We start from the raw sequence: 19,521 nt of genomic DNA, 5'->3' as shown, positions 1-19,521 counted from the left end.
TATTTATAATACATTTATATTGTAAAATATTGCGTTCCTGTGAAATGCCCGGTACACATATTGAGGCTATCAACGTGGTTATCCTTGTTAAATAGAGCTCATCTTCCTCTCGCGTGATGAGCTGGGAAATACTGACTTATTTAATAATAATCCAAAGGCTTTTATTAAATGTAAAGTACTTAAAGGGTTTCCCGTGTCAGGCAAAGTAATATTTAGATTTTTCGAAATTTTCTCAGTAGTAGCACGGAGTCTGGAATTGTGCCCAGTATATGGCAATAGGCTCACCCCCTATTAAATGGGACTTATAACACAAATGGTGAAAAGTGAGTGTACATTATACATGTACAGTGGCATTACGTGCCGCCATGTGCACTTCTGCCTATCCCTTCGAGGATAAAAGACGTGACGTTGCACTACTTCAAGTGTTTAATTTGTTATGGAAGCATTTTCATATCATAGATTTGTTACCGCTTATTCTGAGGGTGACGTACAATCCGAGTACAATGCTACACTTAAAAAAATTGGACACTTGAAAAGGACAGCAATGCTTTTTGATAAACCTGAACATTTTAAACTGAGATCACGCCTACCAAGCACGTACATTATGGGAAACCCTTCTAAGTATTCTGTATTTTTTTTTAATGCTACAGGACAAAATGTGACTTGTATGTTTGTAAATGCACCCACGACACAGAGAAAAACCCTTGTATGGGGCAACGTTATTAAGGAATAAAAATTATTTTTTAATGTGACTTGTATGTTTGTAAACGCACCCACGACACAGAGAAAAACCCTTGTATGGGGCAACGTTATTAAGGAAAAAAAAAGTTTTTTATTATTTTTAATGGTCGCCCACCTTTCAGCCGTTGACTAACTAACATGGGTTATTGATGTGATAATGGTAACCAATCCATTTAGTAGTGTATGCTACTACAGTAGTCTACACTGCGGATCAGATTAATGCCAAGGGGTATCTTACCATGCGATGAATGGTCACTCACCTGAGCTCAGATAACATTGTTCTAACAAAGCCTAGATAGATGAAGACAATCATGTTACCTGGAAATATTAAACCAAATCAATATTCATTTATCAAGAAGAAAAATAACACTAAGCAGTCGTGAAACATGTAAAGAAAAACTTGCTTTCTACTTCTTCGATTAACCTCTTGTCTATCAGTATATGAGACACAATACACACACTGTATCTCGCATAGATCTGTGTTCTATTTTTTATATATATATTATATATATTTTTTATGTTATAAGCCAGCAAACGAACTGACAGATTGCCTTATGGTAAGCAATCGCCGACTCTTCTACACTTAAGAAGTTATGATTTCTATTTAATTAAATATGTTGTGTTTATTTAGACAAATAGTGCAATTTTCAAATTATATGAATGGAGAAAGACATCACGAATTAATATCTACGTTGTTTCAAGACAATCATGCCCCATCATCACTTCTCACCAGGTCCACTAGATAATGGTCAAACGTTTATCTAAAATAATATATTTAAAAAAATCCTGTAACTACTAGATCGCCACACAATACAAACGTTTCGTGTTTTATATAGCTGTACTTCATTTTGGTCCCAGTAAGTAAACTTCTGCAAGCAGCAGGAAACATGTACTATATGTATATAAGGAAAAATGAACTAAATACGTAAATCATATAGATTTGTGGAATGAATGATGTAAACTATTATATTAATAATATATTAGTTAGACCAACAGCAAGCGAGTGACAATGACGAATAGGTGTATTCCCTTTTAATGCATTAAAAATATATTTTGAAGTGAAAAAGTGTTAAATATGAAGATATTAATATATTGTGCTATTGTGAACTTAATTGTAAGTAGTTTATGTCTTACCATCGTTCAGTATTTAGAGTTATATTCAAGTTATTGTGTGTCTGTCTATTTTTACCATCTGAAAGAGTAATTTGATCGAATTAATTCAGTTTTACATTAGTTTTAGTCTCACTCTGAGCAATCGGTCACGAGATTCAGACAAAATATATAATACTATTAATGCATTTAATTTTTTTGTTATTGTCTGGTCTGTACGACACGCCCAAACATGTACAAGTATGTACTGTTATTTTATTACATGAAGAAATTGTCCTCTACTACGTACGTCACAAATATGTCGCGTAATTGATTTACATATATTATAATAAGCTATTTTCGTCACAAACAAATTGTGTCACAAACAATAGTGAAGTTTAGTAGTTTAGGGCCCAGTAAGGCTGATGCCTGATCTGGAGCTGCGGACTACCTAGCGGGTTTACCGGGGCTCCGGCTCGGAGGCAGCCCGGCAGGAGTAAGAACTGGATGGTTTTTACTCAGTAAGAATCTGAGACTACTCGCCCAAGGCGGGAGAAGTCAATGGATGATTCCCCTTAAAAAAGTATTTAATGTGTGCGTTTTTAGTATATTTACCTATATAACAATTTGCATAAATAAATCATACAGGTCCTCTTCGTACTTGACGTGTGTGGCGCCACGTGTGAGGAATACACCATTATATTCGAAGAGAACACATGCCCACGTTACAGAATTAAACCTTTGACACAGTAAGTTCACAATCATCATCACTACATAGTATAAAACAAAGTCACTGTTTTTGTCTGTATGCTTAAATCTTTAAAATTACGCAACGGATTTTGATGCGGTTTTTTGTAATAGGTAGAGTGATTCAAGAGAAAGGTTTATATGTATAATACATGCATAATATATCACCATTGCACTCATGCGAAGCTGGGGCGGAGCGCTAGTTGATCATATTAATCAATTACATTGTAGAAAGGAAATCACTGTTCTTAATTATATTTGTCTACTATTAACACAATACAGATATGTTCATCTACCTTATGCATTTTGAACGACTTCTTATGTTACGAATTCTTATGGCCTAAGTGAAGAATCATCAAGTGGCAAGAACAAGAACTGATATTAAATGTCACTTTAGCAGGCCAATCTGGTCACTGATGGTTTAGTGCATATCGATTAGTTAGATTATAGTTTGTTTCGCTGGTATTTTTAGAGAAATCCTGATTTGATAGTCGAGTGTTCCAATGAATATATGTCGCGGTAATAATAGGCACTTTATAAAACTTTAATGTTTATTTTTATTTTCAGCGACGAAATATTAAATTGGATTGGAAAAAATGATGACTGCAATACTTCAGAAATATATAACGAAATATATAACGAAAATAAAGAATGCCTTCTAGAATTCCAATGTTTGAATAATTATATTTCGTGTTTAGAGCATGTTATACCAAAAAATATCCAAAGCCATGCCGTAATACCGGATAATCATGGGACCCGTAAAGTCATTCGAGGAAATTTAAACAATAATACATCGTATGTAAATAATAATAGTACATTACCAAATACTACACTCAATGAAGAAGATGAAACATCAATGTTTAATGTACACTTAATTTATAATAATGTTAATGCTGCACTTGACGTTTCAAGCATAAAAAATAAAAAAATGAAAATGCATGATAAAGTTATCTGTCAATATGTAGAAATAGTTTGCAACAATGCAGAGAAGAAACCTTCAATACCCTTTGGAAGTACTGACAGTTATTTTCATAATGCATCTACGGTTTTTTTAGATATATCTATAGATCGGGATGAAACTAGCCCCTTACAACCAATATTTACGGGCTATTTCCCAGAACTATCAAAAGAAGCTTTATCCTCTTATGAAAATGATTTTCAATATCTTAAAACTGCATCATTAAAATGTCCAATATTAAAGAACGATACTAGCAAATGTGAAACAAATAAATCTGTCAATGTATACATTAATACCAACTATATTGAAAATAATACTAATACAAATTACCCAAATTGTACAATGGACACCGACATTCATGACAACATTTTTCATTTGATATGCGATAATGTAACATTTGAAATAAATAATAAACACTTAAAGTTTAGTTCTAAACCTGTACCAATATCTGATAGCAAACAAGACCTTTTAAGTTGGAGCTGCGAAGTCATGGAATCCAAAGACCTTTTAACAAGTAAAACCCCGGATATTGAAGTTAGTGATATTTATTTCAAGAACTGTTTTAAGGACTTAAATAATAATAACACTACTAACGATAAAAATAACATTAAATCCTCTATAAAAGACCTTTTGAAAAAAGAAAATACAGCAAACATAACTACACAGAAATTGATAAAAATAATTATGAATGAAAATGGCAACTGTACCCAAAATACAATTCTAAATCTCCGACAAGGAAAATTCATCAATTTTGGAATAAATAAACAAAATGTGCTCAAAAATGATGAAATTGAAATAAATCTTTCTAATTGTATCAAGGTAAAAAATTCTACCCTTAATGACACTGATAAGTTACCTTATAGAAATCTAGAAATGATCATTTCTTTACAAAATGAATCACTGAATGCTTCTGACTTAAAGTTAATGAACGGATATCCCAAAGAAACGAATGAAACAGAAAGATTATTTCTGCAGTGTGATCACTCAAATAATTTCCATAATAATACAATTAAAAATACCACCGTACTACAATGTGAAACCATTGATGCAAAAGATTTAATAATTCTAGAAAATAATAGCGAACAGGATACAATACTAGACGATCAAGCCTGGAACTGCCAAATCATAGAATACAAAGATTCTGTACCAAGTAAGGAAAATATTAAAGAAACATATTTCAAAGATTGTTTTAAAGGTAAAGAAAAAAATGAACATACTTCTTCCAAACCGGATCTTTTGAATAATGATAATACAACAGACGTAGATCCAAAGAAGTTTATAAAAATAATTGTAAATGAAAATGCCAATTGTACTGAGAACACAACTTTAAATATCCAACACGGAAAATTCGTCGATTTCGAAGTGACGAATGATAAACAGAATATTCTTGAAAATGATATAGTAGAAATAAATCTTTCTAACTGTATCAAAGCTAACGATTCTATAACTAATAGCTCTGATAAACTACATCAAGCAAAAGTAGAAATGACAATATTTTTGAAAAATGAATCTCTAAATGCTTCTGATATGAAATTATTAAATAAATCTCCAAAACAAAAAGAAACAGATGAAAGAGACAGATTATTTCTACGGTGCGGGAGTTCAAATATCTCTAATAGTAAAACAACTAAAAGTAGTAAAACATTAGAATGTGAAAACATTGAATTAAAAGATTTAATAACTCTCGAAGATAGCACAGACGTTAATCAAAACACAACAAAAGATGCAGCCACTGACGATGATAATAAAAATCTGATAAAGAACGTTGACGGTAATAAAACCGTTCCTAATAATAAAAACAAAGACACGAGTATAAATGATACAAGACAAGACGATAAAGGTTGGAATTGCAAAATCGTAGAATTCAAAGATTCTTTACCAACTAAGGAAAAAATCAAAGAAACATATTTCAAGGACTGTTTTAAAGATAACAGTAAAGAAATCAATGAACTTACAACTTCCAAACCAGATCTTTTGAAAAAAGATAATACAACAGACGTGAATCCAAAGAAAATTAAAATAATTGTAAATGAAAATGCTAATTGTACTCAGAACACAACTTTAAATATCCAACACGGAAAATTCGTCGATTTCGAAGTGACGAACGATAAACAAAATATTTTTGAAAATGATATTGTGGAAATAAATATTGCTGACTGTATCAAAGCTAACGATTCTATAACTAATAGCTCTGATAAACAACATCAAGCAAAAGTAGAAATGACAATATTTTTGAAAAATGAATCTCTAAATGCTTCTGATATGCAATTATTAAATAAATCTCCAAAACAAAAAGAAACAGATGAAAGAAACAGGTTATTTCTACGGTGCGGCAGTCCAAACACTAAAAGTAGTAAAACATTAGAATGTGAAAACATTGAATTAAAAGATGTAATAACTCTCGAAGATAGCACAGACGTTAATCAAAACACAACAGCCACTGAGGACGATAATAAAAATCTGAAAAAGAATGTTGACGGTAATAAAACTGTTCCTAATAATAAGAACAAAGACACAAGTATAAAGGATAAAAGGGAAGTTCAAAACACAATTACTTTTAATAGAAAAAAAGATGTAAATAAACTTGGCAACCAAGAAAATCTTGTAGGAGATCTGGAAGTTGAAGGGATAATACTTATAACAATAGCCGCAATCGCTGGTACCAGCACACTACTGGTTTTGGCCTTGAGATTCTGTAGAAAGCAAGAACATGACTACAGTGAGTATACCTTTATAAGCTTCCATATACAATAAATAGGTTTCTTTAAATTTCAAATTTCACACATCTTCGTAGACTAGTTACCAAAATGTTGTACCAAGTACAGCTATTAACATTCTCCAGAATCATTTACACTGTTTCTATGGTCCTAAATACTTCTATTTCATCTTCCTACTCCATCTCAAGTTACTTAAGCTATTCTTCTTCCATGTTCCTCAATCGGCAGTGTTTTCCATTTTCCTATACGAGCAGAGCTACGTGTTCACCACCAGGTGATCCGTGTTCCAGTTTATCCACTAACCCATAAAATTTCACTTTATACCTTAACATTCTTACGCAAATATACAACGTGTAACAAAATACCCATATAGGTACATCAAGAAGCACTGATGAATACAGGTTGAATAGAGTCTCTACACGAAGCTTAATATACGTTTAAAAAAAATTGCTACCAAATACGTGGTATCGCATGGTTCTTGATTTTAAATCATACAAACATGTCACAACACTACAGGGATCACTAGCTAATATTACGAAACATTTTTTATGTGAATCTGATCGCCTAGTACCTGTCTACCTAATTTTGAATCACGCGGCGGCGCGATTTGAAAAATTCATAACTTGGTACCATGAAAACATGAGTTTAAAAAGCTCTTACCGTATCGTTTGTTATGTTGTCTAGAAGCCGTGCAATTGATATGTATACCCCCTTTTTGTTACACGTTGTATAAAGAAAGACCAGTAGAAAAGAGTAGTAATAGTAGTTCATTATTTCAGGTCCAACAGCGCCAAGGGAACCTGGAGTTGATGAAGAGACGGCATTTTAAATAATGGCATTATGGAGTGGCTTTGCGACTACCCACCAGTCAGTCTACCGTGATAATTCTAGATAGTATGAAGTATTTGTTTTTTCTATCTTCGGTTAGAGTTCGGAAATGTAATCGGTGTGTGATAAAAAGTTCAAGTAAGACTTTTCTTCAAGGTAAAGCGAGATGTTGCATTAATTTTGTAGTAAGTACATTTACCTATATTTAAGTGATGTGTAAATAATATATTATTAAAATAAATTAAGAATCTCTAATATATTATTAAAATAAATTAAGAATGTGCTTATTTTATTTCCTGTCTCATATAGTAAAGCTATAAATATAATATAACCATGATATAGCAATAATTAGATACATAAAACTCTGATTCATTTCTTTTGGCAAATAGACGTAATGTTTCACGTTATAACCAGTTTTAAGAAAGAACATTCTTTACGATTTAAAAATCAAAGCTTGTGATGCAAGTCAAGTTAATCAAAAGAACGTTTTTAATTACGTTACTAATCCACTGGCAACCCTATCGCTGGAGTTGCCAAGCAAAAAATAAATCTTACAAAGTGAAGTGGAGTAGGTACGCTATAAAATTAATTTTCATGCAACTGAACCGCTGCGAAAATGTACGGTAAAAATAGTGCAGCTTTACTTGAAGTTGCTACAGTAATTCGCACACCGTTTACACGGACGTTGAAAAGATTGCGGATTAAAGAAAAGTAACAAATGAAAAAAAAATACTTAACCTGAAATATATTATATCATTTATATGTGAAGAAAGAGCTTCAACATATATTGTACTCCTAAACACCCCGTAACACATAAATCCTTTTGCTACAAGAACATCTAAAATTGGACCTTATCCAAATTTTATGATATTTATAACACAATAAACGACAAGTATCTCGCAAGCACCTGGCTTCGCCCGATCCATCGATGTGTGGCGCGCATGCCCCGTTGGATCTAACCACAATAAAAGGAACCCTAATGTCAAATATTATTACGTTCTTTGCACCTTATAAAGGACATTTTAAGGGCGGGGGTAGAGTCTATGTTATACTGGCCGCCGTAACAACTTCAGACAGGTTGGGCGTCGGCAAACTTCGGGGAGGATCGTGCGTTTCCGTTGTGAGTAGAGCCTCCGTAGTTTTTCAGACGGCAGGGCCCCAACTTGGGGCCTTTCGTATAAGTATTTTCGTTTTCAACTTTAGTAACGGGTTGTGGAGGTTACTTTACTAAAACAATATTACGAAGTGCTGTTGCGTGATAGCTCTTTCTTATTTCGGTTTTGTTTTCAAAATTTTAAAGAGTAATCATTATTTAAGTGATTATTAATATTTTTCTCTATCTCCGTAAATCAATAAAGGAATCAAAAGTGTAATGTTCTAGGCTAGACTATCGTAAAATTAACCAAATAAAAGCAATAGACACTGGAATAAAATAGTCAAAATCCATAGCAGTTAATTGGAAAAGTATGTGATAAATTTATTAGTACAATTTAGAGGTTCAAGTGCGTCCCTGGGCTTAGGGGTGCAACGGCCGCGCCGGCGCGCCCCGTCGATACGGCGCCACACCGCCGCCCCAGCCCGAGCGGCCGAATGCACGCGCTCCGCACTACGCCGACTTCTCAACATCCACACAAATTAATTCTACCAAAAACTACAGAATATCAATAATAATACCAACCAATCACAAAAACCCGCGCAATTTTCCCATTTAAACAGTGAATCCGCCATCATTGGAACCAGTTTTCTTTTATCCATTTTATTTATTTCGTGTGCCAGTGACACAATGCCTGTTAGAGTGCTGTGATGTATGAAATTATTTTGGAATCAGTGTTAATTTTTTGATAAACTTTTTCATGGTTGTCGTTAAAATAGAAGTAATTTAGGACGCAATAATAAATTGGTGATGTGACGAGCTTCTTGCGTAACAATCAGTAGGTGAGTACCATCTTAGCATCTTTATTTAAGCGTAGCTCTGTACAATGTGACAACTCTATATAGCGTAAGACGTACATAAGTTGGGATTTTACGTAATATTAGTCCTTAAGTCCTCAAGCTTTTGATTCTTAATTAAGTTTCCTAATTTTCAAAAGAAAAGGACATCCTAAATACAATAAATGAAATTGCTTCTAATATTCGTTACTACTCGATACTATCGATATGACGTACGGTAGCACACATAGTAGTACTCACTTTAATCCTGATTACTTGACGTAATCCTATCGAATGAAGAAAGGCTTCTAAAGATACTTAAGAAAGTATAACTTGACCTGTATGCTCACTGAGCCGCATAATGGTCGGAGACCAGGTAGACGCCGAACATAAATGAAAGAACGGACAGACAGAAAGACTGGTATACTTATATAGAACTGAGGGCACGTAATGTTGGTTAGATAAGGGTTTGGGCGTGAGAGCCGACTTTTTATTGACCAGTAGATTACCTATAGAAGTATTCTTTCTTTTTCTTTCCAGAAAGTTATAAGTCTATCTCGTTAACAACTTAACTTATGTGACTGCCTACATTTTGCCGGTAACTCTACACTAAATAGGCAGTGTATTTATAGGTATACGCATTCTATGTGATAAGTCATGATATAGAGATACTTAGATACGTGTGTCGCGCTGTCAACGCAATTTAATGTTCACCAACGTTTGCAAAGGATTTATCTTTAACAGTTTGTTAGCAGTCTAACTGTCGTATTCAGAGATATTTAATGATTACTTAAACTATTCTTTAGTAAAGATTTTATTTCGAAAACAACTGCTAAGTAATGTCTCTGAGAATAGCGGAAAGACTTAAACTCACTCACAAAACAACGGTAGAATATTGAACACATAACATTAATCTTCCCATTGTTAAAAAAATAAACCTTATAACATACTTTCAAGTACAGTGAATGCGAAAAGTATTTAACATATGTAATTGTAAATAACAGCCCCATTAAGTTGCAGTAACTGTGCACTCTCCGCGAGTGTACTCCAACCGAGTGAACTTGTTCAAACGACATCACTGAGATGAGGCAGTGAGTGCTATGCGAGAACATACTTATTTTATTTAAAAGAGACTGTTTTCTCTGGGTTTGTTTCGGTGTTTCATCTCAGAGTAATAATAATAAATAATTTTCACGTGGGAAACGCCATCATCGATACGAATGAGTTAACACGATCAGAGTGATATGGCTTTACAAATATAGGCATGAATTTTGCGTTAAGTGAGTGAAGTTACCAGAAACTCAACCCTGGGGTGATTTTACCCCCTATCTCCAAATCTCCAAAAAGCCGACGACGCATTTACATTTCGTAACTACTCTGGCACTATGGGGTGCCCATGGGCGATGCTGATTGCTTAACATCAGGTGATTCATTTTATCAATTGAAGTCCTATACCACATAAAATTTTCATTTTAAAATATTGACGTATGTTCGCAATTGGTTTGAATATTGAAATAAAAAATTTCAAAATTAAACATGTAGTATGAAATCGTACCCGGTGTAAAGCAATATACACAACTATGTGCAACCTAACCGTTCAAGAATTAAAAGCTGTGATACATATTACGTTATGTGTATGTTTATAATCCATCACATCACCATATCACACTGGAACTCTACGCTCCTGACCTCAATACGCCTAAGCAAACAATCCGGGTTATTGGCGTTGTCTTCATAATAAATTATTACCGCGTTACTTCGATACACAACACGTCAATTTTCACTAACTCGAAGAAGCGTTGTGTTCCCCACGAGACTGAATCACTCAGGTAACATATCACAACATACCTTTTATATCTTAAAGAGGTAGGTAGGTAAGTGTGAGAGAGCCATGCTTCGGCAAGAATAGGCCGGTTCGACCGGAGTGATACCGCGGCCTCACAAAAATCCGATGTGAAACAACACTTGCGTTGTGTGAGTGAGGTTACCGTAGGCTTAATTACCCTCCTTCCCAATCTCCCCAATCTCCGATCTAATAAAAAAAAATACATGTACAGTTTCGACTTTCTTACGATTTTATTATACCTACTTGTATGTATGTATAGATTGTAAAAATCTCAAAACTTATACACAGTCCTTTATTCGTCTCAGGAACCCGAGACCGTATCCTCGGTAGCTATCAGTGGCCGGCTATCTATAGTACCTACTATACATAGATAAGCGCGCGCCCCGCCACTCAGTCTACGTGGAAAGCAACATCAATCTAACTGGGTTTTTTTGTTTGCGCCCTAGAATCTATCGACCCGAGCCCTTTGTTGCAGCACCGAAGGCCAGCCATATAAATTCAATTGTTGGCATTGAGCCCTTTCCCTATTCAAATGTAGTTAAAGCATATCTACGTTCTGAGCGAACGTTTCATAAATTAGATCGCGGCTCTAGCAACATTTATCTTGCAGAAACATTTGGGATCGTTTTGTCTTTATCACTTAAAATGTGTGAAAAGGCCGTGGTGTACGATTGCCTCTGAACATTAATAAAGACTGCATCATTGCTTTAGTGGTCTCGATCGATCCTTAGTATGGGCAAAATAGGTAGGTATTAGGTTATACTCCCTTATGTCCGGGAATGTAGAGACTTGTATATATGAAATGGTGAAAAGTGGGTGGTACAAATTAAATGTGTCCCACAAAACCATGACTTTTACTTTCCGATGTGTCAATAATAAAACCATACTATATAACAACATCTCTATTAAAAATCTATTTATAACAACAAATCGTTCAGGAAACATCATTTTGAATCGAAATTGCTTATAAAAGCGTCCATTTTTCCGTTTGTGAATATAACATGAACACAAATACGCTCAGTAATTGTATTGTCATCGCGGCATTATATGTAATAGCGTCATTATACTCGTACAACTAAGTTTCACAAACAAACCTATAATTATGTTATCATTTTCATTTGTTCTTTACTTTACATGTATTACTAATAATATCATAAATGTGAAAGGATGTCTGTTTATCTTTCTTTCTTTCTTTGATGTCACAAGGGAGCATTTTGTGATTATAGTAATAGGTTGCTCTTAGGTAGGCGTGCTCCATCGTCGGCCACATCATCGCTTACTACCAGGCGAGATGGTAGCCTAGTACTATCCTTTAAAAAATGTAGGAAGTCTTTGAGTAATTTTTTTGGGCGAGGTCAGGGGTACTAGAATATAACATAGGCGTAAAAGTGCAGTTTGTATATACATATATTATTACTACGTATTTTTTGTGACGACGTAACATTAAAAATCAATTAAAGTATTAAGAAGCTTTGGTAGCTTAATATTGTTGCATTCTTACCTATAGGACACTAGTGAAATAGGAGCGTCATGTGATGTCCACAGTTTTAATAAAATTAGGTTGAGTCCAGTCATTTCAGTGTCTCACTCAAGCCTCTTCATTTCTTACCTCAATTTATTCAAGTTCGTATTCTCGAAAAGTTTCGGTCGATCGAACACCCCTCATAGCTTAGCTCCCTCCCCCCCACTCCCGCAGCCAACTAACTAACTTTCTCATGACATTTACAAGAGTTACTCTGTCAATAATTGTGTAAATCAATTAATTTACGACTATTCCCGTTATAGTTCCAGACGTCTACTGCCTGATCTGTCAATATTAAGTTATTGTTGACTTGGATTAAGTATGATAAAGTTTATTTTGTTGCAATTTCTTAATATACTATGATGCAGGTTTTTTCGCATTGTGATAAGTAGGTTTTATTTTGTGAGTATAAACAAAACTAACCTACAGAAGAACATTATATTTAATCATTTAATCAATTTATAACACCTTTGAAGCAGTATTAAGTGAAAAATAAACCTTAAGACTTTTTAATAAGGTTATCTTTAACTTAACTGTGTCTAAGGAATTCCTAATACATCGGTAACATTGTACTAGTATACATCACATCGATCGTATGTATTACATAAGACCGATGTCGAGATTAACATAAAAACTAATCAAGTAAAACCTAGCCTACATCCATCTGCATTATCTACATAAATCGGTGATACACACGGGTAACTGTTACATAAGTCGTTGAGATAGGTACCTCAGTGCATGATTTATTATTTTATCTATCCATTAAATAATAAAAATGTATCGTGAAATGTATTATCATACAAGCAAACTGTTATGATTGTCTACTATTTTATAAGTACTTTTCAGTTTTTCGAAAAAAAATCCGTAGTAGCACGGAGTCTGGAAAATTGCCCAATATATGGCAATAGGCTCACCCCCTATTACATGGGAGTTACAACATAAATGGTGAAAAGTGGGTGTACATTGTACAGCGGCATTACGTGCCATAATGTACTCCACTGACTACCCCTTTGAAGATTAATGCGTAACGATATTTTAAATTTTAAAATACAAAAAATGTATAACATTTAATGTAAGTACTAAACTACTAAACTAAAAAAGTGCGCCTCACCATAACGATTAATACGTGTAACTAGTTCTGCCTAGGTACATAATTTGATGCTAGAATAAATCTATAGCTATTAAAATCTTGGCAAGTTTATAAAAATATTCAAAGTTTAATAAAATTTGAACTAAATAAGTAAGGAACAAAGTTCATTTTCTAAAAACACAGGGATTTTCCTTCAGACGGGAAAAGTTTTTAAACATAATTTTGGAAAAACATGCCAAGTCTGAAATCTAGACGAGTGGCTTTTGATGTTTCTGATATTTTAGTCAGATGGTCGCAAGTAATAAGAGCATTATAAATTGGTTGTGTGGATTTTTGAAATCAACATATTTTTGACAATGTAGGAAGTCTGTGTTTCCAAAAAAGATAGCCAGGGTGTCGTCAAGTCTGAGTGTGGGAGTGCCTTGCTTCGGCGCGAATGGGCCGGCTCGACCGGAGTGATACCACGGCCTCACAGAAAACCGACGTGAAACAACTTACGTTGTGTGAGTGAGGTTACCGGAGGCCCAATTACCCATCCCAATCCCCGATTCGAATTGATTTATCATCAAAATCCTTAAGTTATACTAATATAGGTACCTACCTACCCATATAATTGTGTAACGTACTACATTTTACTGTAAGAGTACCAAAACCACAAATAATGTAGAGAATCGGTCCCCGACATCGTCCCAATTCTGCTCATTTACAAACGCTTCAATGAAGCGTGAATGTGTGTCGACTGACAATAGTGGGAATTGTGTACATCATATATTCATAGAACGGGGAGATTTCGGTTAAATATTTTAAATGGTTACATTGTTCATGTAGAAATCACACGTTCGAATGCTTCATTGGTCTTGCTCATAGATATTAACAGATGTGTAATATTGTTTAAAATGAAAAAGAAAAGTCATAATGATTCATTATTATGTTATCGGCTTACTCACGTAACTGTTTGACAAGGAACTCGATTAGTTTCAAGCCATGCTAGAGGCTCATATTCATGAGCAGCATTCCAGGACACACGACGCGGCGACAATCGCATGACTTCAAACTAGTTGAGTTCCTCGTCAAACACTAGAGTAAGCCGATAACATAATAATTAATTTAGTATGTCTCACGAAAGTTATAATAAAGTCATAATGATTCTTTCAAGTTCAAGGAAACAACAATGACACTGACTTGTAATATCATTATGCTCCGCGAAACTGTACATTTATCCGAACATATTACTGAATAGTCTGAGAATGTCCAAATCTGCATCTAATCAAATTCAAATGTGGGAGAGCCATGCTTCGGCACGAATGGGCCGGCTCGACCGGAGTAATACCACGGCCTCACAGAAAACCGACGTGAAACAACGCTTGCGTTGTGTTTCGTTGTGTGAGTGAGGTTACCGGAGGCCCAATTCCCCCCTCCCAATCTTCCCCATCCCCATTTCCGAACAACAACCCTTAAATTCCTAACTCCCAAAAGCCGGCAACGCACTTGTAACGCCTTTGGTGTTTCAAGTGTCCATGGGCGGCGGCGATTGCTTACCATCAGGTAATACGTCTGCTCGATTACCGGCGTGTTTCATAAAAAAATCGCTGACGTAAGGACAACAGTGCCCTCTATCTAACCTATCGCAAACCTGATTGCGATTCCCAAGTCACCTGCCAATTGTGAGGATCATAGCAAACCTCTTGTTAAAAGAAAAGGTTTTTTCAGCAGTCGACGTATTCCGGCTCCTGACAATGACGAACAATACATTTTTACATAGAAATACATATATAGTATGTATGTATAGACAATATAGTGCATCTCGAAACCCGCCGGGAGTCTGTTAATGATTTCCGTGTATTCGGCAGAAATATATATAAAGTGTGTATGGTTGCACGTTCGTGTAGGTGCATAATATCGTGACGTCGCGTTAATATTGCATTTTAATTAAAACCCTGCACAAAATTTATGCCCAGCGGCCTCTATTTACTTTAATGAGCGCTCATTATCTTACACACATATTTATAGGTACTTAATTATTCATTTTCATATAATTACCTTTTTGGTTCAATAGTTGAGACACTTTCATATACGAATGTATCGTGTTTGGATGTGATTGATTTCTGTTCACCTGGCTTTCTCACACTTATGGTTTTTACTAAGTACTATCTTTTTCCTTGCAAGTTTGTAATAGAAGTATTACAAACTTGCAAAAAATACCAGAAATCAATCAATTCTTTTCGGTACTAAATTAACCAACATGTTTTTCGAAGATCAAACATTGTTGCAATGATCTCTAGTGAATACCCAACCTACACCTACTTAACAAACTGCAGTAACTAACGTCAATCCTAAAGTTTCTTGCACCCGAATTATTACCGCAAGCCCTAAAGCGCAGGCTACACCGCACGCTGTCGAGCGAAAATCCTTTCACTGACGTAATTTCTCTCTACAGGTACTAAAATTAAATTGAGGTACTACTCGAATTTTACGTTCAATGTCAAAGTATTTATTTCAAATAGACCAGGAAAGCACTTATGAACGTCAAAGAAAATGAAATAATATTCAAAATGTATTCTTTCCAAAGTGTAGATGCCTATTGAGAAGAACAAGATATATCGGTTAATCTTTTTCAATCTGGTTCACACAAAATTTTTGGTTATATTATTTGGTTGATTATCTAACTCATTTGTGAAGAAAAATAGAAAAAATCATGCGAAAATTTACGCACGTTAACAAAACGGAATTAATTTACTGTTTAATATCTTCCTGTTTTATTTTGTCCATCCAACAATATCTGTATACATATTAAAATTAAAACTAGGTGGTATGATTTTGCCTTTAGTTCACTACCTAACGGTATAGACTAAGCTTAAAAACTAACCGACCTGTAGTAGTTTTTCACAAAAACAACGGCGTACAGTCGACAGCGTCGCTCGTCGCGTGCGTATCTAGGTTAACCGGGGCAGTAAATATTCATTCCCTGTTCAAACGCTATCAGAATATCGCCGTGTTGATTGCTTGTGATTAACATAAGTTGTGATGTAACTAGACAGACTAATACTACGTAGGAAAGGGGTAGGCAGAGGTGTATTTTGTTGAATTTTCGGTAATAATGCTACACTAGTAATGGAAGCGTAGTCGATAATAAACTTTACTGGACTAAGACATTAATGTAACAGATATTACAAAAACTCTAAAATTTACTACAAAAAATATCTAAAATTGAAATCAAAACTAATCCTCACACTTATTAGTACTATGCACTCAAGCCACAAGTCAATAAAGAGCACAAATTACGACAATAACACATACAATTTGACATACATTCTCCGCCAATTTATTTATTAAACCTATATAATAGACGATAAGCCTTTTTGCCCTACGCTGTGGGCACTACGCCAAACTAAGCTACTGCTGAGTAATACTTCCTCTAGTAACTGAACATGATTACGCTAATAACACACTAAGTTAGTGCTAGCTAAGTTACGAAGATTAATAGTGCTTCTTTCAACCGTTGGGAGCCACGTATTAGTAGCTTGTAGTGCATTCTAATGAGGACTAGGTCTTCCACTTTAGTACTTACTTCACAATATTTTTCTAGAACAGCTTTTTTTATTTATTATGTCTGGTAAAAATGTTTTGGATGTGTATTTGGTAGAAAAGTGATAAGTAATCGAAACGCACATCTTACTAATATTATAAATGCGAAAGATCGTTATTGTGTGTATGTTTGTTACACAATCACGTAAAAAGGGATCAGGATGAACTTGAGAACAGGGAAGATCTTGAATAACTCATAGGCTACTTTTTATCCCACGGGAACACGTGTGAAACCGCAGAAACTATAATAGTTTTTATTATAATTACTTATTGCAAATAATCTAAATACTTTTCAATAAGAACTTTAAATATTATAAAGCCCAAGATTGATTTACTATACATCTTCTTCTTCCTCAAGTAATGTGAAACCACGATAACACATAAAACAATAAACATAAACACTTAAAACATGTCTAAAAATAAATCCCAGTTGATACAATCCTTCCTACAACTGTCCTTTACAAATTAACTGCAACATCTCAACGTTCAGTAAGATAACAAACAAAGTAAACATACCGAAGGCTATAGCTGAAGTCCTTCCTTACAAGGCTTGCACCTTGATGTCACCTGGAGACAAATATCACGAACACTAGCGTGACGGACAAACAGACAGTGAGATTAGTAAATGGCCTTAACATTGATTAATGGTATTCTGAATATGGCAATGACAGAGTATGTCTCTTGACTTAAGTGAAGACCTGAATGAAGTATTGGATACGACTGAATATGAACACATTAAATAAATAAAAGATTGAACAAACATAACATGTCTTGTAAGGAGTTGTTTTGCAAATGTAATTTAGATCTTGACAGTCAGACGTTAAAGACTCTAATTCAATAATATTGTCGCTACTAAGACAGCAAAGTCACAGATTAGGAACATAATAATCTAAGGTTGCTTTTCCACCAGCGATGTACTATGTAGCTATGCTACGAAGATGTAGTAGTTGAGCTGTGATACTATGTGAACGTATCCACTGATACTAAGCTGTGTAGCTGTGAGAGAGAGAAAGATGCGCAGCTCCAGTATGCGATATATCGATAGTATCGAACCCAACCACAGCACGCATCTTTCCATATAGGTAAAACATCATAGTTGAGCTGAGTCCGTTTCCACCGGTGCTAAGCTATGTACCAATGAATATGATTGGTGGAAGCCAAACGCATCCACAACAATGTAGCATAGCACATCTCTGCTGGAAAAGCATCCTCCTAGTGCTATAATGTTGTTGTTGAAACACGAGATACGATTACACTACAAACTCCTACGTAAAATGTTCAACAACTAGTTACAACTGATATCACAACAAACATCCACCGCCACAACAAACAGTTATGTCGTTGCCAACAAAACGCAAACAGAACTCAGTACAACTGCCTTTCATACGTTTTATTCGAAACTCGTTTAAAGCAACGATGCGAGTGAAAACGTTCCATTATACTCTGGCATTTTTCACATTTCGACGTCAAATGCGTGTGTAAGCACTTTTAGAAGTGGGCATTTCATAAAATCCCGGCCATTTGACTGCAGACATACTGCGCCAGTCACCGCACTGCAGAACTCTGCAATTTACACTTTAACATAAACGGTTACAGTTTAAAATACTTTGAAAAAATCCAACTACTCATGTACAGGCAAGCATGTTCAAATTGTGTTCGATGCGGTAGCACAAGTATTGTGAGAGCTACAAAGAGTACAGAAGAGGCATATAAGATACCAAACAATGAAGCAGGCAGTGCTATTTTTTAATCTCAGCTGTTTTAGCCAACGAACACAGCAGACTGTTAAAAGGAAATAAAAGCTCTTTGTGAATCGACTAAAACATATAATTCATATCTAATCGATTCACAAGTCTGTATAGTACAAATAGCCCAGTGAATTTCACTTCCACGGGAATTCAAGCGATTACAAAGCCAGTTCTAAGACCAAGTATAGTGAAATTAGGTTGTTCCATTAGGAAATTCTAGGCAGTCTGACACGAGTCTAGCTTTGTGCCTGTTAGTGGCGTGTTCACGACACTCCCACTAATCTAGAATAAGTCCTATTACGTGGTAGGCAAAACGTCGCCTTAGCTATTATCTACCTTCCAACAAAAGCATGGAGTATAAAATTATATTTATTACACTTTCACCAAAATATATTTCTATTGAGAACTTAGATTGTCCGAGTCATCGTAACAATATTAAACAATTTCGTGGTATGGATATTTCAATGATATAACCATCTGCCCTTGGTAACCGTCGACCAAACTTTTGAAAGAAGCCCAAAAGTTTTATAGGATCTCATTAAGAAAATTCAGAGCTCTTGACCTTGACCGTATGATGGTAAATCGAGACCAATAGCTTTAGAAGAGTATAATCTTTAGTTTACTATTTTATTTTTTCATGATATAAGACGGTAAACGAGCAGTAGGATTACCTAATGGTAAGCAATCGCCGCTGACCATGGACACTCGAAACAGCGTTACA

At 34.9% G+C, this 19,521-nt stretch overlaps 2 protein-coding genes across 5 annotated transcripts in view; both read left to right on the top strand.

Annotated features, from left to right (window-relative positions):
- The first annotated feature begins 1,638 nt into the window (after positions 1-1,638).
- LOC118268664 (putative uncharacterized protein DDB_G0282133) lies at positions 1,639-7,372 on the top strand. The gene is made up of 4 exons (XM_035583236.2): positions 1,639-1,855; positions 2,479-2,579; positions 3,145-6,254; positions 7,032-7,372. The coding sequence occupies exons 1-4, from the start codon at positions 1,817-1,819 to the stop codon at positions 7,079-7,081; spliced, it is 3,300 nt and encodes a 1,099-aa protein (XP_035439129.2). The 5' UTR covers positions 1,639-1,816; the 3' UTR covers positions 7,082-7,372.
- A 1,207-nt stretch (positions 7,373-8,579) lies between these two features.
- The window catches only part of LOC118268665 (uncharacterized), a 51,319-nt gene continuing 40,377 nt past the window's right edge, over positions 8,580-19,521 (top strand). For 2 of the 4 annotated variants that reach the window (XM_035583238.2, XM_035583237.2), the window contains exon 1: positions 8,585-9,015. The gene's annotated coding sequence lies outside the window, so the exon portion shown is untranslated. Of the gene's footprint in view, positions 9,016-19,521 lie in introns of all 4 variants that reach the window. The other 2 variants (XM_035583239.2, XM_035583240.2) reach the window with 2 other exon arrangements.

This window comes from Spodoptera frugiperda, chromosome 29 (assembly GCF_023101765.2).
Source record: "Spodoptera frugiperda isolate SF20-4 chromosome 29, AGI-APGP_CSIRO_Sfru_2.0, whole genome shotgun sequence".
NCBI lineage: Eukaryota > Metazoa > Arthropoda > Insecta > Lepidoptera > Noctuidae > Spodoptera > Spodoptera frugiperda.
This window is presented reverse-complemented; position numbering and strand designations above follow the sequence as displayed.